This window comes from Nelumbo nucifera, chromosome 1, assembly GCF_055504915.1.
Source record: "Nelumbo nucifera cultivar China Antique chromosome 1, China Antique-T2T, whole genome shotgun sequence".
Classification (NCBI taxonomy): Eukaryota; Viridiplantae; Streptophyta; class Magnoliopsida; order Proteales; family Nelumbonaceae; genus Nelumbo; species Nelumbo nucifera.
Window position 1 is genome coordinate 58,128,773 of NC_142649.1, and position 22,453 is coordinate 58,151,225.

Sequence of the window (22,453 nt, forward strand, 5' to 3'; positions counted from 1 at the left end):
ACATCTGCTACTCCCACTTCAGCCTTTGCTCACTCAGGAATAAGAGCTACAGCATATCATACATCAGCCCTAAGTAACACTATACCTTTTTGGGTAATAGATTCAAGTGCTTATGACCAGTTTATCCACCTTGTTTACCACCTATTGTCTATCCTGTGGCAAAGACAAAGTATATATTGTTGATGGCTCCTTTGTGCCTATTTCTGACAAGGGAGACACTAAACTGTTTGATGCCTGTTCTCAGTATTGCATGTCCCTAAACTTAGTTCTAACTTGCTTTCAATTAGTAGTATTACTAAGAATCAAAACTGCTCAATGACATTTTTTCCTGATCGTTGTGTTTTTCAGGATCTAAAAACGAGGAAGGTGATTGGGATTGGTCATGAGACAAATAGAATTTATTTGCTTGAGCATCCATAGGGGAAGGAGAATGAAGTTGGGAGGTTATTTGTTTCTCAATCTTTGAGTCAGATTATGCTTTGGCATAACCGATTAGGTCATTTGTCTTTTAGGTCTTTGAAGAGTCTGTTTCCTAATTTGTTTGAGTCAATCCAAGTGTCTAACTTGAGGTGTGAAAGCTATGAACTTGCAAAACATTGTAGATCAACTTATTCTTTGAGCAATAAAAGAAGCAATCTTCCTTTTGAAATTGTGCATACAGACGTTTGGGGACCATATCATATTTTTGCTATGGGGGGTTCAGATACTTCTTATTGTTTGTTGATGATTATACCCGCTTCTCGTGGGTTTACCTTATGCACTCTCGAGATGAGGTCCCCTCTCTAACCCAGGTTTTCCATCAGATGGTATTGGCCCAATTTGGAATTATGATCAAAATTCTCAGATCCGATAATGCCAAGGAGTACTTTGCAAAATCCTTGGCCTCATATCTCCTAGATCATGGAGTCATTCATCAGAGCATTTGTCCTCGTATACCTCAGTAGAATGGGGTAGACATACAAAATTCTTTCACGGGTTTTAGACATGAAAACACCATTCATCCTCCTATATTCAGACAATGATCTATTCACTATTCCCCTTAAAACTTTTGGGTGCACTTGTTTTGTTCAAACCCTTGGACCTCATCGCTCCAAATTTGATCCCAAAGTTGCCAAATGTTTTTTCCTTGGGTATGCACAAAATCAAAAGGGGTATTGCTATCATGAGCCTATTTCAGGAGGCGTTTTATGTCTATGGATGTTACATTCTTTGAGGATGTGCCCTATTATCATAGGGTTTCTTCTCAGGGGGAGAGTAGTGAGGAAGCAATTTCATCCCCAAAAATTCCATTACCTATTCCAGTCATTGAGGGGGAGTGCCATGAAGAGGGTTGTCAGAAGTGTAGGGAATTAGGAGTGTATCACACGCAATGGAAGCAAGTTGATTCCTGTCCTCAACAGTCCAGGCTGATCTCAACATCTTCTACAACCCCATATCCAAACACTACTTCCACTATTGAGCCTACTGTTACAGATGCTTTATCTAACACTATTAAGCCTCAGCCTTCTCCTTTAGATGACCTTGATCTCCCAATTGCAATTCGTAAAGGGAAGTGTTGTTGTACTTCATCCACTTCTCATTGTATCTCCAAGTTTCTTTCTTATGATTGTCTCTCAAAATCCTATAGATCTTTCTTGGCATCGATTGTTGCTATTCCTATTCGCAGAACAGTGCAAGAAGCCCTATTGATCCATGAGTGGAAGGAAGTAATGAAAGTAGAGATTGATGCTCTTGTTAAAAACAATACATGGAAGCTAGTTGACCAGCTCGAGAAGAAGAAACATGTTGGGTGCAGATGGGTGTTTACAGTGAAATATAATGTTGATGGTTCTGTAGAGAAATATAAGGCCAAATTGGTTGCAAAGGGATTCACACAAACTTATGGCATAGACTATTTGGAAACCTTTGCACCAGTTGCCAAGATGAACGCTATTAGAGTCCTACTATTAATTGCTGCAAATTTCTCATGGCCACTGTTTCAGATGGATGTCAAGAATGCATTTCTCAATGGAGATTTGTAGGAGGAGGTGTACATGGAGTTACCCCTTGGTTTTATAGTACAGAAGCAAGAAAGAAGGTGTACCGACTAAAGAAGGCTTTATATGGGCTAAAGCAATCTCCAAGAGCCTAGTTTGATAGGTTTAAACTGGCTTTGGAAAGGTTTGGTTATATGCAAGCTCAATCAGATCGCACTTTCTTCTTCAAGAAGACAAACTCCTCCTTGACTTCACTTGTTGTCTATGTAGATGACATTGTAGTGACAAAAAGTGATATTAGTGACATTGACTCTCTTAAGCAATATCTTCACTAGGAATTTGAAGTGAAGAACTTGGGGGAATTGCACTATTTCTTGGGAAAGTATTGCTTAAGAAAGTATGTTCTTGACTTTCTTTGAAGTGATATTGTACTGACATTGACTTTCTTTGCCTCTCAAAGAAAGTATGTTCTTGACTTATTGGAAGAAACTGGAAAGTTAGGAGTAAAGCCTGTTGACACACCCATTGAGTTGAACCGTAAAATAAGTGCAGGTGGAGAACCTCTTGAACAAAGCTATGTATCAAAAGTTGGCTGGGAACCTTCTTTATCTTTTCCTAACACGATCAGATATTTTTTATGTTGTTAGTGTTGTTAGCTAGTACATGCATTCTCTTAAGACCATCCACCTTCTTGTGGTGGAAATGATACTTGCTTACTTGAAGAGGTGCCCGGGGAAAGGCGTACTCTTCAGAAATAGTGGTCACATGAAGATAGAGGTATGTATAGATGTTGATTGGGCTAGATGTATTGATGAAAGGAAATCTACCTCTGGGTGTTGTGTATTTCTAAGGGAAAACCATGTTTCTTGGAGAAGCAAGAAACAAAATGTTATTGATCGCTCCAATGCTGAAGCTAACAGGTCCATAGCCAACGGTGTTGCAGAAGTGTTATGGTTTAGATCTTTACTTGATGAGTTGGGGGTTGAATATGAGAAACCTCTAATGGTGTATTACGATAATCAAGCTGCCATTAACATTGCCTACAAACCAATACAACATGACAGGACTAAACATATTAAGTTGGACAGACATTTTATCCAAGAGCGAGTTGCATCTCAAGAAGTGTGTCTTCCCTATATTGCCTCAGATATACAGCTAGCTAATCTCTTCACTAAAACAGTCACAAAAATCAATTGGAGACGGATTTACGCAAGTTCAGAATGACGAATTTCTACTCCCAACTTGAGGGAAGTGTGTCTTCCCTAAAGTGTATGGTCCCACACTTTATTTTTGTGTTTATTTCTTTATGTTACTTCATGACAGTTATGGTAGTTGGGCCAATTGGGCCATATTTATTTGTTTTTGTTTTCTTATGAAGTTAGTAGGGGTATAAGGGGAATTCTACCTTTTGTTAAGTTACAAGTATAAATAAGAATTAATGGGGTGGCTAGAATTAACTAACTGCACCCTTTCTCTTTCTTTTCTCTTCTTCTCTCTTTTCTCTTCTTCTCTTCGTTTCTAGGTTAATCTTTCTTCTCTTTCTTTTCTCTTCTTCTCTCTTTTCTCTTCTTCTCTTCGTTTCTAGGTTAATCTTTCTTCTCTTTCTTCTTTTTCTCTCTGAATCACATCAGAAAACAGATTTTTCTTTCTTTTATTCAAGTATCCCATTTAATTAAAACTTACATGTTATAATCAAAATTTAAAGTCCAACCATGATTATTTCAAATATTTGTTTCATGTTAATTAAAATTTCAACCAATACATTAAACACATCACATGATTTATTTACTTTTTATTGGTTCACATTACAAGTGTACTTCCACATTTCACAGTGTGTTTAAGACTTTAACATCAAAGATGCCATTATAACATATTGATTTATAACTGGTTCATTTGCATTTGGAGTTATGCTGCTACAATTTCCATAGAATGCACCGAAGGCTAATGCCTAAAATTTATATTTATCTATTTGTAAAGCTAATCTAAATGTTGTGTTTTTACTAAATAAGTTGGTTCAAGTTTCATTTATTAATAATATGTAATATTTTGATCATTTATTTTTAGTTTATTAATACTATTCAATATCAAAATTGCAATCCAAATTCGATTGGTATTTGATGAAAGAAACAATGGATAAAATTCCATTTGAATCCAAATTTAGATATTCAATTTGACCCATTTGCAATCCTATGGATACAAGACCTGAACTTAAGGCCTTTTTTCCTTTTTTTTCCATAAAGTGGCTACTCTTACTCTAAACCAGTATTCTCTGGTTTGTCAATCCGAGATTTCTCCATTACACCAAGCAAGGTTCCAAATATCGACATGGGCCGATACACTGGTAGGGCATATAGGCCTGTGTCGATACATTTTTATTAGTTTTACTTATTTTTTTCCGAAACCGGTTCAGAGGGGTCGATTTAAGGCCCGGCTACCCTTTGAATAGATGGCTGGCCCGATACAACCCCTAGAGGGGTGTATCAGTAAGCATCAGCATGATACGTATCGGCCGATACGTATCAATACTTTGAACCTTGACACCAAGGAATGGTTGGTGTTGTCGTTACATCAAACAAGTCCCCACCAATCTACGTACATTAGTTAACTATTTTATTCTAATTATATTGCAATTTTTTAATTTCATTTTAATATTTCATTTTATAAACAATTATATACATCAAAATTCATATAAAATAAAATTTTAAGATTTTTTCAATTTTTGTCTCTTTTGTTTATTTTCAATTTTTCATTATTTTTCCATTTTTTTTTAAATAAGCCTCTCATGGCCTGATCTGGCCCAAGGCTCAGCCCACAACCCATGCCATGGGTCATATCGGGGCTGACCTTTGATGTATCCCAGAGGAGGCAAGCACAACCTGCCAAAGCACGGGCAACCCACAAAGCCATGTGCCAACCCGGCATGATCCGATTTACAACTCTAGCCACCATTTTGTTTATAAGATTTTTTTTTTTCTTTTGCTTCAAGATTTTTTACTTCGTTAGAAATGTCTATTAGTTCATTATTGAATTGAGCATTTTCTTGGTAATGAATTGAGCAGTTCAGATACACAAAAGTGCCACCTTTACAGAAAGTAAGCAATGACTGAATAGATAAGAACCATAAGATGAAGTATAACTTCTTTCATTGGTGTTGGGTCTTTCTCCTCATCTTAGGCCATCATCCTTTTGCCAGAAACCTCATTCTCCATTTCTTTCAAATGATTTTCGCCATTTACATTTACATGAAAAAATGGAGGCCCCATAAAAGGGACCACACGTATGAATCCAAACCCCAACAGCACCATATGGCAGCAAAGCCTATTTTTAAGGGTCTTCATTAGATTAACCACCTGGATTTGCCATGACATCCCTATGCATCCTAAATTTACTTGAGTTGCAACTGGAAAAACCTGGTTGAAATAAATGGGATATGATAGCAACCATGGAGCTTTCCATTGCCAAGTGAGCATTTGACAAAACATATGCTGTACTGGATTACTAGGAAATGAACATGTATGCTCAGATCTGAATTGCAGATCAGATATGGAGGCACATACCCATATTAAAAAAAGGAAGTAATTACCCAAGTATGGGGTCCTTGTTAGTAGGATCTCCATTAGTGCTGGTGATTGTCGACTCAGATGAAGATGATGAAACTTCAGGAGTCACATCACTGACTGCAGGTGTTTCTGCGGCAGCTTTGACAATAAGCCCTTGTGTTTCCATTGCTTCGCGTGCTGCCTTCTCCTTTGCTCGTTTGGCTCTTTCGATCACATCCTCCTATGTTAACCACGAAAAAGGATAAACATAATAAGTGTACATAGCATGAAAATATACTAGGATGCAGGTCTTCGCTTTGCAGATTACTAATTACCTGTATTTTTTCAAGGTTAAACATAATAATATAAGCATGAAGTAACCAAGATGGCATTAAAAATGCAGTAGCAAGTTAGCAACTCATCAGTCAAAGCTGAGTTCTACCTGGAATTCTTGTACTTGCTTTTGCTGCTCAGCTTGTAACCTGCCAACTGCACTCAACAATTCACCAACTGTAGATTCTATACGCTCATTAAGTACTTCTGCCAGAGCCTTGCCCAGGAAAAAGGCATCTAAAATGCTCCTGCTCTCATTTTCATCTGCAAGATCCAATCTCACTTTTTCAAATAAACATCAAAGGAAGTAATAATATATAATGCTAAACACTAGTGTATTTAAGTTTATCTGTACTGATAATATGAGATCAACCGTATTAATCTATATAAAAAATGGAATGGTAAACCCATTGAAGATTATGAATAACAACATAAACAGTTTCCTCTCCCTGTCAGTTGTCTCTTTATTGGATATTTATATTGTTTCCCTTTCTTTAAAAAAGATAAGCCTAGATGCAACACATGATAGCCATCTATGATGAAACAAGAACAAGAAAACCATATAATGTGAAAAGACAAAAAAAAGGAAGTAATAGAACTATAGAAAGGTAGAATAAAAAAAAGAGTTCATAGTGCACAATCAACTTTAAAACAAATCTTAAAGTGTTCCTCTTATTTCACCAATTTTTAAAAATGTGCTTAGGGGTGTCTATCGACCGGTTTTGGTTTGGATCCAATCCAATCCAAACCTTATCAAATCGGATTTGGACGGTCCATTATAATTATTGGATTGGGCCAATGCAAATAAATTGGTCCATTATCTTATTGGTTTGAATTGGACCTAAACCAAATTTCCAATAAACCGATCATGAGGCCAAACCCTAATCCAATTTGAAATCAATCAAAGCCAGCATAAAATTATTTTTATGAAAGTGCTTTTACGAAAGCATTTTTACAAAAACACTTTTACAAAAGCACTTTTATAAAAGTAATTTTATGAAAATTATTTTTACGAAAGTACACATAAAAATACTTTTACTAAAGAATTTTTACAAAAGTGCTTTTACGAAAGCACTTTTACAAAAGCACTTCTACGAAAGTACTTTTATAAAAGTACTTTTACGAAAGCATTTTTACAAAAGCATTTTTACGAAAGCACTTTTATGGAAGTACTTTTACAAAAGGACTTTTATGAAAGTACTTTTATAAAAGCACTGTAAAAGTACTTTTATAAAAGCACTGTAAAAGTACTTTTACAAAAGCACTTTTATAAGTCTATAAAGTACTTTTCTAAAAGTGCTTTTACAAAAGCACTTTTACGAAATACTTTCAATAAAGTGCTTTTGTAAAACCACTTCTATGAAAATACTTTTATCAAAATACTTTTACAAAAGTGCTTTTTCAATGTCAAAAGTGCTTTTATCTAATTTTTTATATTTCATTCGGTTTGGATTGGATCCAATCCAATCTATTTACATTTAATGGATTGGATTGGTTTTGGTTTGTATTGGATTTGGATTGGATTGGGTCCAGTCCATTTGTAAGTGGACTCACATTGGACTGGGTCGGGTTGGACCAAATCCAGTCCAATTGACACCTCTAATTGTGCTCATGTCCCATGTGGTAATGAGACAACCTGAGAATCCTTCTAATATGAACATCAACCAGTTATATCCAATACTGGACCCCCAAATCTCATCTCTTAGTCCTATGGTCATTTTAAACCATGTAATCTGGTACACATAGTACTGCAGGAGGGAAGATGTTTCAAAATGAAAGAAATAGAAGATCTCAAGAAATGTCAAACTCCAAAAATGAATTGGTAGTACCAAAAGGAGAAGCCTGCAAGAAGTTAATGGCTTTCGAACTTGAAAATTGGAAAATAAATTCATCTTATAAGTTCACACTCATTCCTCATATATAGTTATATAGTTAATAGTCAGAAGAAAGCTGATGTAGTTTGATAAAAGCTATTGAGAAGATACATAACAAGAAAGATATGTAGTATTTTCCATAGCCTTATTAGTGCTTCCAATTTAAAGAAATTCAACACCAAAGCATCACTCCAAGGCCTCAGGTTTTAAGAGATTTTTCCTATTATCCTAAGTCCTAACGGAATACAGAAAATCATTTTACTACAAAGCCACACTGTTTTTTTTTCCCTTTTTGTATCACATTTTATGTAAGACAAATACCTTAAATTGTGGTAAATATCACATGCATGGAAATGTTAAGTAATCTCTTAAGTTATAACCTAATTAATAGTGCTGTAGTAACTCTTTACAGTTACAAGAATTTTTTTTCATCAGCCTTATGCATACAAAGATTGTTTTGTAAAGTAGGTAAATCATCACCAAGAACAAAGTTTTCCCTGAAGAAGGCCAATAGCTCCGATAACATATTTTTTATATGATGCAGTACTCATTACCCTTTTTTGAAAAGAATTTGACAGCATTTACTATATTGTGGATATGATGAATTTCGTTCAGACTTGGTGAAATTGGATGAAGGTATGTGTAATGACTATGGAATTCACAATTCTCATAAATGGATCATCCACAGGATTCTTTAAAAGCTCAAGGGGAATTAGACCAGTGTTTTAAAAGGCATGGGAGGTGTACGCCTGGAGGCATGCCTCCCAGGCAAGGCACCCCGAAAATGCCCGGAGGTGTATGCCAGAGGCGTTGATGCCTCTAAGGCGTACGCCTTTGGCATGAGGTGTGCTAGAGGCGTACACCTCATGTGCTGCGCCTCATGCACACCTCATACAAAAAAAAAAAACAAAAAATGAAAAAAAAAAGAAAGAAAAAGGAAAGAAAAGAAAAGGGAAGGGAAAGGAAAAGAAAGAAGAAAAAAATAAGATCCTCCTCAATATAAAAGATCATCATCATCATCCATGCCTTATCCCAACTATATGGGAATAAGGCATGGATGATATTTATTAATAAAAAAAGAAAGATGAGATCCTCCTTCCTCTTCTTCCTCCCCCTCCTCCTCCTTCCTCTTCTTCCTCCCCCTCCTCCTCCTTCCTCCTCATCCCCCTCCTCTTAAGGAGGCTTACGCCTCTTACGTTTGCCTCCATGTAGTGGAATGCCTCATGTCACGCCTCCATGTTTTAAAACATGATAAGGTGATCTGTTGTCCTCTCTTGACAAACAAAGGAATTGATTAAGGCTTTATTAAAGGTTTTCCAGTAGGGAGACAAGGAAGGATTCGCTTTTGTGGTTTGCAAATGACATGTTATTTTTTGTGTTAGCAGCGTCAGGCAAAAGTATCATACATGTTGGAGTGCATCCAAATAAATGAGTTAGCCTCAATGTTAGGGTACAGAAAAGGCATACTCCACTCAAGATATGTGGATCTCCCACTTGATGCTAGTTGCATCTTAAAATTGCTATAGGATCCAGTAATAGAGTGCTTTGAAAACAGACTAGCCGCTTGGAAGACAAAATACATTTCCAAATAAGCTAAACTATCATTACCAAATATGTTGTCTGATAGGAAGTCATGGACCAGCACAGAAGTCCCCCATTAGCACCTAGGGCCCAAGCCCAGCTACCTCATGCTTCAGGCATTAAAGCCAACAGCTTAGTGGGAGTATCTCACATAGCACAACCTATCAAGTTTGTACACACCAGGAGGCCATATCAGCATAACTCACTCGACCTCCCCATGTGCTTGTAATTGGTGTAATGGAAGATTGATATGATGAGATATAAACATCTCAAAAATATCTGAGCTACCTTTTTCCCTTCTCATCTCCATTCTTCTCCCTTCTTGCTGTATTCATTCTTCAAGAAGCTCATATGATCAGACTTCAGGGTTTATCAATTTTCAATTGTTATCAAAGTCAACAATCCAGAATGTCCAACACCAAAGACAGCATAGTGGATGAGCAAGTGGATCAGCTTGAAGTACAACTTACCAAGCTAGATGGGGATTTGAAGGAAATGAAGGAAACTTTCTCTGTGTTCATCTCTCAGTTCAACAAAAGCTCAATGCAATCGAACAAGGAAGGCAATCAAGAAGGTTCCAGTGGGAATAGCCATCGACAGATGGGAACTCCATCTGTGCAAGCAGTGAAGATCAACTTCCCAATCTTCTCAGGTGAGGATCCTATACCCTGGATTTACAAAGTTGAGCAGTCCTTTCAATTTCATGACATCCCTACTTCTCAGAGGATCCAGATTGCCTCGATTCACTTAGATAGGGAAACCAGCCTATGGTACCAATGGTACAAAAGGTCTCATCCTCAACTAACCTGGCATTATTTTACTAAAACTCTCAAAGTTCGCTTCTGCCCTTCTAGGTTTCAAGACTTCAACAAACCGCTTGTCAAATTATGCTAAATTGGGACTGTAAGAGAATATCAAAACCAATTTGAGAGACAGGCTTCTAGGATTCATGGATGGCCTGAGAGAGCATTAACGGGGTGTTTTGTAGGGGGCCTTGGAGAGGATATCAGACTAGAGATGAAAACTATGTAATCATCGACAGTAATGGCTGTTGTGGGTTTGGCCTGACTATTTGAAGAAAAGATTGAGAGATACAAGAAGGTGAATCGGTCCCTAGCACCACTCATTAAGAACCCCCTTAAGCCACCAGTTAGACTAGAACAGGGGTCAATCCTTAAGGCCCCTCCAACACGGGTTGAATTGGGCATACCCAAGACACCAAACCAGGTCCTAGTCCACATTAAGAAACTCTCATGGGCCAAGATGCAAGCCCATGGAGATAAGGGGTTGTGTTATAATTGTGAGGAAAATTTCGCTCTCGGACACTGTTGCAAGGCCCAACAGCTATTTCTTTTACACACCCGAGGAAGTTAAAGCGAAACCAAGGAGGCAAAAGATTCCCCAGTGGACCCCACTGATACAGTGCTCAAGAAACATATGAGGTTTCACATGCCTTACTGGGGTTAGGGCCCCTCAGACTATGAAGATGATGGGCTCACTCATGGGCCAAGAGGTTGTGATATTGATTGACAGTGGAAGTTCATTGAACTTCATTACCACCCAGTTAATCAATCAAGTGGGAATGGTGGTAAATCAATAGTTCCCTTTGCAATCCATGTGGCTAACAGACATAAAATCATGTCTGATGGAGTTTGTAAAATGGTTGGGTTGTGGATACACTGTTGTTCGTTCTATATAGATCCACACCCTCTAGAGTTCTTCAGGATTGATATTATATTGACTCGTGTATCCCATGGCTCCACCAAGTGGGCCCCATCAGCTCAAGGGATTGGAACCAAAAGCTACCACTACGAATCTCCTAAGGCCATATTGAATCATGCCAACCCTATGGTATTTCCACTTTCATGCATCTAGGCCTCATGGGCCAAGGTCCAATTCTGACTAAAAAATACAATGGAAAAGATATCACTGAACTACAAACAGAGCTTCAGCAACTCTTGAGGGAGTTTTCAGATGTCTTTCAGGAGCCCAAATCCTTGTCATCAGAGTGGTCTCACGAGCATAATATAATACTCCAACCCAGAGCAGCTCCCACCAATGTGGGGCATTCCTATTACCCATATTACCAAAGAATGGAGATTGAGAAAATGGTGAAGGACCTATTGGAAAAAGAATTTTATCCAATCAAGTAGCAGCCCCTTTTCATCTCCCGTTCTTGTTAAGAAGGATGGATCATGGCAATTTTATGTTGATTATCGTGCTTTAAATCACATCACTGTGAATGATAGATTTCCCATCCCTCTTATTGAGTTGTTTGAGGTATAGAGACTGAAGTTCAGTCTCTACATGATGAACTGGGCCAAGCTATATTCTTCTCTAAACTAGATTTACGATCAGGTTATCACCAGATACCTGTGCACCCACATGATACTCACAAAACAACATTTAGACCCAAGATGGTCAGTATGAATTTTTGGTTATGTCCTTTGAGCTTACCAATGCTCCTTCAACCTTCCAACTACTTGGGAATGATGTCTTCAAACCATATTTGTGCCGTTTTATCTTGGTATCCTTTGATGACATTTTTGTCTATAGTTAGTTCATCATGGCAGCGACACACGGAGCATCTATGTAGCACTTTGACTCTTCTCCGGGAACATCAGCTTTTTGTCAAGCCCAACAAATGTTCCTTTGGCCAAACCAAGGTCCATTACTTGGCCCATATTATATCAAGTGGCAAGGTCTATACTGATCCAGAGGAAATAAGTTCAAGTTGTATGGCAGAATGGGCCCATCCCACTTCACAGAAGTCCTTACGAGGATTCTTGGGCCTGACCAGTTATTACCGGCAATTCATCTAAGGTTATGGCATCTTGGCAGCTCCTTTAACTCAATTACTGAAGAAGAATGCATTTAAATGGGATGAAAAGGCAATAACAAGTGTTTCAGTCCCTCAAACAAGCAGTGACATCTCCACCCACTTTGATTCTACCCAACTTCTCCAAGGAATTTATTGTTGAAACAGATGCATTGAGTCATGGAGTTGATGCTGTGTTGATGTAAGGAGGACAACCTATAGCCTATTTCAACAAGGCCTTATCTCCACAGGCCCAGTCTAAATCTACTTATGAAAAGGAATTAATGGCTATAGTCCTAACCATCCAAAAACGGTGGGCTTATCTCTTGGGCTGGAAGTTTACAGTCTGCACAGACCATAGGAGCATCCACCACCTTTTGGACCAGCGTGTACTCAGCCCAGAGCAGCAATGTTGGGCTTTTAAGTTATTGGATTATGACTTTCACATAGAATATAAACACAGTCCAGCCAATACAGTAAGTTGATATGCTTTCTCAGGCTGGGGAGCTGCACCCATCAGGAGTTTCCAGGCCTAAGTATCCACTCTTGGATCAGATAAAGGTCGAGGCCCAACAAGATTCAACTCTTATTTAGATCTGTTCCAAGTGGAAGCTTAATCCAGCATCTGCTCCAGGGCATGCAGTTGTTGATTCCACCTTATTTTACAAAGGACAGCTAGTGGTTGCCAACCCCTCAGCCCATTATGATGACTTACTTCAGATATTTCATGATTCAGTGGTTGGAGGTCATTTTGGGGTCTTACATACCTATAAATGTCTATCCATGCATTACTATTGGAAGGGGATGAAGTCCATGATCAAAAGAATATGTTGCCAAATGTCCTACTTGCAACTACAAAAATACAGTACACAGGTTCCAATTGGTTTGCTTCAACGGTTCAGCCATTACCTATTCCAAACAACATTTGGGATGATAATAACAATGGATTTCCTTATTCAACTACATAAGTCTCAGGTAAAATCAGTAATACTGGTGGCAGTTGACAGGTTGAGCAAGTATGCTCATTTTGTGGCTTTCCCGCATCCATACACAGCAACCAATGTGGCTAAGGCTTATGTTAAGGAGATAGTCAAGTTATATGGAACACCTAGCTCCATACTCACTAATAGAGACCCCCTATTCATGACTCACTTTTGGGAGGCTTATTTTCAAGCCCAAGGAGTTTGGATGCTGCACATGACTAGCTATCATCCACAAACAGATGGGCAATCTGAAGTCGTCAATCATTGTCTAGAGACCTACTTATGTCGCCTTATCAGGGGCAAACCCAAGCAATGGGCCCAATGGCTTCCATGGGCTGAGTTCTGGTAATGACACCTCTTACCAAGTCCCGGAAGGTACTACCTTTAAAATTCTCTAGGGGCGTGATCCTCCTACCGTGTTGCCCTATGAAAGGGCTCTACTGCGGTTGCTTAAGTGGAAGATTAGTTGTCTACTCAAGATGAAATGCTCAGGAACCTCAAATTACACTTATAAAAGGCCTAACAATGAAAGAAGCTTTCATATGACCAGAAGCACAAAGAGTTGGAGTTTCAGATTGGGGATCTGGTTTACCTTAAACTCCAACCCTACTTGCAGACTTCATTGTCTCAGCATGCCTGGAAAAAGTTGGCACCTTATTACTTTGGACCATTCAAGGTGATTGAAAGAGTGGGCCAGATTGAATACAGATTGGATCTCCTTGCTAAATCCAAATTACACCCGGTATTTCATGTTAGGCTGCTAAAACCATGCATCTCTCCATCAGCTAATCTGCCAAAGTCAGCAACACTTTACCAGTGTTCAGAGGAAGGTGCACTCATCTTGGAACCTCAGTCCGTCAGTGGTTTCAGGTGGATCAAGTCTGGTGCAAAACAAGTTAAGCAAGCTCTTGTTAGATGGAAGAGCCTACCTGTGGAAGATGCAATATGGGAAGACATTTTGAAGCTGCAGTACAAATTCCTTGACTTTAACCTTGAGGACAAGGTTGTTTCCAAAGAGGGTGGAGTTGATAGGAACATGGACCAGCACAGCAGTCCCCCATTGGCATATAGGGCCCAAGCCCAGCCATCTCTTCAGGCATTAAAGCTAACAGATCAGTGGAAGTATCTCATATAGCACAGCCTATCAAGTTTGTATACACAAGGAGGCCACATCAGCATAACTAGCTCGACCTCCCCATGTGCTTGTAATTGGCGTGATGAAAGCCTGATATGATGAGATATAAATAGCTCATGAGAGACCCTAAAAAACAGAAGGAATATCTGAATCACCTTTTTCCCTTCTCATCTCCATTCTTCTCCCTTCTCTCTGTACCATCGGAGAAGCTCATATGGTTGGAGTTTATATTGTCATTGTTTGGTAAATTTTATAAACAATATCACAACAAACCCCCAAGGAATGAACCCCTGGCCATGCCAAAGATAATACAACACAACAAGGCTATAACTCCCACAGGCTTAGAACTCAGCAACAATGCCAAGTAATGTTGCTGAAATCACTTAGCAGCTGAGACCCAAAATTCCAGATTTCTGAAAGAAAAGGAAATTAGTTCCTCCATATCCTGTGAGGTCTGGTGGAACAGCCTTCTATTTTTTTTCAGCCCAAACAGTACTTATCACAGCAGCTGGGATAGTAACCCAGACACAGCTTGCAAGATTTGAGAGGCCTTGAAGGTTCCAGCCCCACAATAGATCCATGACAGTACTAGGCATGACCAGAAAACCCCCACAGCAGAAAGGTAGTGCCACCAGAAACAGGATGCAACAGGACAGTGGATGAAGAGATGATTTGTGTATTCAGACCCCTGCCCACAAAGAATACAACTCTGATCATAAATCTGCACCCCCCCCCTTCTGATCAGATTTGCCTTAGACAGACACCTGTCTAGATCTGCTGCCCACACCAAAGCAATGATTTTTGAAGGCGAGAAAGGGTTCCAAATCCTGGAAGCAGGGACTGAGCCAGAATTGCATTCAGACAACTTGAGAGCAAAGGAAAAATAGAACTGTGGAGGTCTCAAATTTAAGAAGAGAAGAGCCTACTAGTCCTGGTGAAGCACCACTTTCTCCACTTCTAGGAAACATGTCGGTGCAACCAGTTCAAAGCTAAAGCAAGGATAAACAGTCTGGGAAACTTGTCAACTCTGCTGATCCAAGTGGAGAACCACAGGAGGGACAGAAGAAGGAAATTGTTGAGGTGTTTTCTGATAAGAAAGAGGACCAAGAAGGTTCTGAAACCAGGGAGGCCTGGAAAGAACAGAATAGGGAGTATCTAACACCCCCTCTTCCCCTTCTAATTCTGCTGGATTGGCTTCTTACTCTCATCAGTCGTTGATTTCTTACTCAATTCCTATGCCCATTTAGATTTCCCATGGAGTTCCCAACATGTATCTCTAGTGTGTCTAGTCAGATGTAAATAAGTCCTCTAAAATAGATGTAAACTTGGAAAAAATTAGAGAGAAAAGAGGAAAAAAAGAAGAGAACAGCAGTACAAGAGAAAGAAGATGGAGAAAAGAGGAGGAAGAAGAAGAGTTTGAATCTCTTCCCTCCCTTCTCTAATCCTTTTTACTAAACTCCAGTCTTAACATAATTACAAGTATACCCTTAAGTGGGCGGCTAGCTAGGCAGTAACATAAAGAGAACTAGAAAAAAGAAATAACAGGCCCATTAAGATAGGCCCATTAGCAACAAATAAATAAAAACAAACTACAAAAATAGATACTAGGGCCCATTCGGCCCAGTCTCTTTACACTCCCCCTCAAGCTGAGCATAGATGTCAATCATGCCCAGCTTGCTTATATAGTGTGTCAACTTCCCTTTTGGAACTACCTTGGTCAAAATATCAGCCAACTGTTCTTCAGAGGTGATGAATGGCAAACAATCTTCTCCTGAGGAAACTCTTTCCCGTATAAAATGTCTATCAACCTCAATGTGCTTAGTTCTATCATGTTGAACAGGATTATGTGCAATATTGATAGCTGCTTGGTTGTCACAGTAGAGCATCATTGGCTTCTCATAGTCAACCCCCAAATCTTCTAAAAGGGATCGTAGCCACAGTAATTCTGACACACCATGTGCCATTGCCCTGTATTCTGCTTCAGCCGAGGATATGGCAACTAGAGACTGTTTCGTACTCCTCCATGAAACAATGTTCCCCGCCACCAAAGCACAATAACCCGAGGTGGATCTCCTATTGTCAGTACATCCTGCCCAATCAGCATCAGTGAATGCTTCCAGCTTCATATGTCCATGTTTGGCAAATAGAATACCTTTCCCTGGAGTACCTTTCAAGTAGCACAAAACTCTTTCTGCAGCAGCTAAATGAGTATCTCTGGGAGAATGCATAAATTGACTAATAACACTCACTGCATAGGAAATGTCCAGCCAAGTCATGCAAAGATATAACAACTTCCCAAGCAATCTCTGAAACACTCCCCTATCAAATAAAAGTTCACCATCTGTAATAGAAAGCTTATGATTGGGATCAATAGGAGTGGAGGCTGGTTTAGCACCAAGTTTACCAATCTCAACAAGGAGGTCAAGAACATACTTGCGCTGAGAAATGAAGATACCATCCTTAGATCTAGCAACTTTAATGCCCAAAAAGTATCGAAGATCTCCTAAATCCTTGATCTCAAATTCGGAGTTAAGAAATCTTTTGATTTTACTAACCTCTTGGGTGGCATTACCATAAACTATCAAAAAGGTCACCAGAGAGCCACTTCTTTTCAAGAACAGGGTATGATCAGATTGAGTTTGTGTGTAACCAAAGGAGACAAGAGCAGCCATGAACCTCTCGAACCAAGCCCGAGGAGACTGTTTGAGACCATAAATGGATTTCTGCAGTTTACACACCTTCCCCTGCAATTCCTTTCCATACACCCCCGGAAGCAAAGACATATAGACCTCTTCATGTAGATCTCCATTCAAAAAGGCATTTTTAACATCAAACTGGTGGAGAGGCCAATCAAAAGTAGCAGCTAGAGATAACAAAACCCGGACTGAGGTCATCTTAGCCACAGGAGCAAATGTCTCAAGATAGCCAATACCATACATCTAAGTGTAGGCTTTAGCAACCAGCCTAGCCTTAATACCCATTTACAACCCACTAGTTCCTTCCCTTCAGGCAAGTCAACAATATCCAAGGTATGGTTCTTATGCAAAGCATCCAGTTCAGACATCATAGCATCTCTCCATTCAGGTTTAGATAAGGCTTCTGGTACAGACCTAAGTATCACATGGGAAGAAATAGAAGCAAGAAAAGAGTAGTAGGTAGGAGATAGAAGGCTATAAGACAGGTGTTTGGAGATACAATGGGTTGTACACTTCGGCTTGCCCTTGCGGAGAGCAATAGGAAGATCAAGATCTGGGAAAGAAGTAGATGAGTCAGAGGAAGGCTGACCTGTTACCTCAATAATGATGGGAGGAGCAAGAGGCTCTTCTGTAGGAGTGGAAACAACTTGCTCATGTCTGAATCTGTGCCTTTGGTACCACCTTTGGAGAATAGGATGAGGAGGAATTACAGGAGGATGAGGTGGAGGAGGAGGAACAAGAATATTGGAGGTAGGTCCAGTGGGAGAAGTGGACACCTCATGAGATGACTCAAAAGGAACGGGAAGAGGAACTACTAGAGACATAGCAAAGGGTTCCTCAAATTTCTCCCCCCCCCCTAGGAGAAATACTAAAGAAAGGAGTCGACTCAGCAAATGTGACATCTCGAGATACAAAGCGGGTGCCACTAACTGGATCAAAAAAGCAATATCCCTTCTGTGTGGAGGCATATCCTAGAAAAACACACTTACGAGCCTTAGGTTCAAATTTGTGCCTTTGATGGCAGTGAACATGCACATAGAAAATGCACCCAAAAGCACGGAGAGGAAGAGAGAAGAGATCCTCATCCGGAAAGATAAGGCTAAAGGGGGTTTTGAAGTTAAGAACCGGGGAAGGCATACGGTTAATCAAGAAGGTAGCAGTAAGGACAGCATCTCCCCAAAATTTTATAGGAACATGGGATGTAAAAATGAGGGATCTGGCAACTTCAACCACATGTTGGTTCTTCCTTTCCGCCACTTCATTCTATTGTGGAGTGTAGGAATAAGAACTTTGATCAATAACCCCAAAAGTTTCAAGATAGGCTGAGAGGTTTTTCTCAAAATACTCCTTAGCATTATCATAACAGAATATTTTGATCTGGGTGTTAAACTGGGTGAGAATGAGTTCATGAAATTTTTGCACAATAGTTGGTACTTCATCCCTGGATTTCATAAGATAAATCCAAGTGTAACGAGAGTAATCATCAATAAAAAGGATAAAGTACCTGTAACCCCCCATAGTAGGCAAATGACATGGCCCCCATATATCAGAGTGAACAATATGAAAAGGAAAAATAGATCTTTTATTGCTTACTGAATAAGATTGTCTACAATGCTTTGCCAGTTCACACGACTCACAATGAAGACTTGATAAAGACACTCCCTTAAACATATCTAGAAATAAATGACTCAAAGCAGAAAAAGACAAATGACCAAACCGAAAGTGACATAACATGGCTTTGTCAACAAACTCTGACAAGACTAACTCCAAGGCAACTCCATGAGGTGGACCAAGAGCTTATCAAGTGTGTCCAACAAGTATATTTTGTTCGCCTCATGGCCACTCCCAATCATCCTCTGAGACTGTAGGTCCTAAAAAATGCAATGAGTGGGAAAGAAGGTTATGCTACAGTTCATGAATTTAGTTAAGCTACTAACAGATAAAAAAATTATATTAAGTTTAGGGACATGAAGGACAGATGATAAATAAAGGGTGTCGGAGGTCTTTATATCCCATTTTCCAGAAATGGGAGCAAAAGACCCATCAGTAAGGGATATTTTCTCTTTACCAGAGAAAAGATGGAATGAACAGAAAAGGTTAAACAAGCTGGTCATATGGTCTGATGCACCAGAATCAATGATCCAAGGGATTTTATGATTTCCTGAAACTGAAGCATGGTTTGCAGAAGCACGAATACCTAAGTGAGCAAAAGTTGATGATGATGATGTGTTGCCTGAAGAGTGAGATGTAGAAACAGTAGCCTCCAAGTGATTTAACAACCTTCCATACTTTTCAAATTTTGCCTTCATTGCTGCCAACTGTTCAATGGTGGACTTCTCTTCACTCTCCTTACTTCCTCCTTCAGGTATTGTGGCAACATTAACTGTCTTAGGCTTTCCTGTCTGACTGCCCTTCTTAAAATTGTTGTTATCCTTAAATCAATCAAGTAGAAGATCATGATGAAGCTTCCAGCAAGTGTCCTTCATATGCCTCGGTTTCTTGCAATATTCACATACCTGCTCCTTCTTAGTTGGACCCTTCGGCTTTATTCCAGCATGTGCAAAGTGTTCCGTAGGTGGGCAAGAGTAATCTCCTCACTACTCACTATAGCATATGCTTGGGCAAGAGTAATCTCATCTTTGGCCAGAATATTTTGCCTAATAATGTCAAACTCAGGGTTGAGTCCAGTAAGAAATTCAAAAACCCTGTTTCTTTCCACCAACTTCCTAAACATTTCTGCATCATTCTTACTCTCCCATACAACTGTCTTCATAACATCGATTTCCTGCCATAAGGATTTCAGTATAGAGTAGTACATTGCCACACTCTTCTCCCCCTGTCTTAGGTTCTTCACATCACTTTTTAGCTTGTAGACTCTAGCCACATTCAACTTCTGTGAATAAGTTTCAGTAACACTGTCCAAATCTCCTTGGCCGAGGACATCCAAAGATAGTGCTGACTTATATGAAGCTGCATAGAGTTGACTAACCATCCTATGACAGTATAGTTCTCCTGCATCCATTTCTCAAATTCAGGGTCTGTCTCTTAGGGTTTCAATTTACTGCCTATGAGGTACCCTAATTTTCCTCTGCTACAGACATAAAGTCTTATAGATTGTGCCCAAGCAAGATAATTTGTCCCATCTAGCTTAATTGTGGTCACACCAATCAAAACGGAATCTACCGAGCCAAGCCCAGAAATCGGCGCCTACTTGAACTCACTTCCGTATTGCTCCATTAATCAAACGAAAATCAAAAAACCAGAAATTTTATCTTTATAAACTTACTTGAAGTCAAACCAGTACCCAGATGCTTGAAAACTAGGGTTTTACTACGTTCGGCTATTGGGGAGAAAGAGAAACGATACAGCCGCTCCTACCAAAGCTTCTCAATCTCTTCCAAACCTAAACCGCCCTCTTTTAGAAGTCAAAAGACACCTCCCAAGCACAGAGCGCCACACCCAAAGCTTCACTTTTACCTGTAACTTCGAAAATCTCTAGTCAGCTAGGGTTTTGGGCAGAAACAGTACAGCACCACTTCTTGGCAATATCCGACCAGATTTAAACTCTCCAAACCCTCTACCAACTAGGCAAAAGATCCTCTGAACTATAGAGAACCTATCTCTCCATACACCCTCTTAATCGAAGGGTGTATGGGAAAAGAGAAAGAAGAAAAGAAAGAAGAAAGAAGCCTGCTTTAATACCAAGATGTAAATCAGTCCTCTAAAACAAATGTAAACTTGGAAAAAATTAGAGAGAAAAGAGGAAGAAAAGAAGAGAACAGCAGTACAAGAGAAAGAAGATGGAGAAAAGAGGAGGAAGAAGAAAAAGAATTCAAATGTCTCTTCCCTCCCTTCTCTAGTCCTTTTTACTAAACTTCAGTCTTAACATAATTACAAGTATACCCTTAAGTGGGCGGCCAGCTAGGCAGTAACACAAAGAGAACTAGAAAAAAGATACAACAGGCCCATTAAAATTGGCCCATTAGCAACAAATAAAAAAAAAAACTACAAGAATAGATAATGGCCCATTTGGCCCAGTCTCTTTACATGGTCTTCTAACAGTGAGTGCACCAAAGTTTGTCCTTGTCGTCCACTCTCTTCTGAGAATCACCCTTCTTAAAGGAGCCTCTGATATTTGAATTTGTACCCCCTCGGACAGCTAGAGCAACCGGCTCCCCCTCTACACAATTCATCATACTTCTTCAACTCTTTTCAAACTGAAACTGAACTAAGGCATAAACCTCCTGAACTGATGATAAGCCTTTACTTCCCAAGATTTGTACCCTAATAGACTCATGTAGGGTTCAACCCCAAAAGAAAAGCAAATACTCGTTGCTGAGAAACAAGTGACTTTTAGGCCCTGCATCTTCATCGCACTACCAATTCACATTTTGTTAGTGATCTTATTCCTTCCAAATTGATGTCAGATCTGAGTAGTACACTGAGAGACTTCTCTCCCCCTACTTGCAAGTAGAGGATTCAACTTGTAGTTGGTATATCTTGGCATAGTGCCTATGCTCTGAATAAGTAGATTTCGCTTGTTCCCATATTTCACAATCTGTTTCAGCCCACATGAATGTCTTCCTTGTGGCAGCATAGAAACCAAGAGCCATGACATCACCATACTATTTTCTTGGTTCCACCTGTCATATTCAGTACTTCCAGTCTTCGGTTCCTTCACTTTATCATTACTATATCCTATTTTCCCCTAGCAGTAAATGTAAAGTTTAATTCCCCTAGACCATTCAAGGTAGTTTAGTCCATCAAAGGGGATTACAGCCATGGGAAAACTCATATCCATAACCCCTCTCATTCTGTTTTGGCTTCCTGAAACCCCAGAAGTTGCAGAATTCTCAGAAGACATGGTTAAAAAAAAAACCTATTCAGTCTCAACACACAACTTAGGATCCCTCCTTACACCAAAAAACAAATCCTAACACCACACCAAATAAGCAGTCCACATACACACTTCGGTTTAGACACAAACTGAGCACAAACAACACCAATTTCCAAACAAAAAGCAAGTTCAGATTGATTTCAGACCTGTACGGAGTAAACAGTTCCAACCTACCAATCTTCCAGAACGTCTAAGTGCATTAACCATCAGGAGAGATCCTTAAAAAATTGTAGTCACACCAAAACTGGGAAATAACAGATCATCCGTGACCTACAGTCATCCCTTTCACAGGTACAGGATCATACGATCCAAGAAAAAAAGGTCTAAACCTCAAAAATTTCTCACAACATTCAGCAGACCAGATTCACTGAGTTTCCTCTTGGTACACGACCAAGAAAAGAGAGGGAAAAAAAAAGGAAGGTTTGTACCAGTCGTAGGTCAGTGTTTTTGTTCTCAGTCTGGAGAAGACAGCAAGTTGAAGTGGGAAGACTTTGTTCGATCTGCTCTCACATCCAGTAGACCCACTCTGATACCATCTTAACAGAAGAGGAACAGCTGAAAGTAAGGGGGAGGAGGAAAGAGAGGAAGAAGGGTGAAGGTAGAAGAGAAGAAAAATGATTG

The 22,453-nt window shown here is 39.5% G+C and overlaps 1 protein-coding gene across 15 annotated transcripts in view; it reads right to left on the bottom strand.

Moving 5' to 3' along the window:
• LOC104585828 (uncharacterized) overlaps positions 1 to 22,453 on the bottom strand; it is a 102,086-nt gene that overhangs the window by 76,812 nt on the left and 2,821 nt on the right. For all 15 annotated transcript variants that reach the window (XR_016080537.1, XR_016080528.1, XR_016080566.1 and 12 more), the window contains exons 2-3: positions 5,958 to 6,112; positions 5,560 to 5,756 (exon numbers count right to left, since the gene is read on the bottom strand). Coding sequence is in view for 6 of the 15 variants with exons in the window: in XM_088895119.1 (XP_088751245.1) it covers positions 5,560 to 5,756; positions 5,958 to 6,112 (352 nt within the window). In the remaining 9 variants the exon portion in view is untranslated. The remainder of the gene's footprint in view (positions 1 to 5,559; positions 5,757 to 5,957; positions 6,113 to 22,453) is intronic.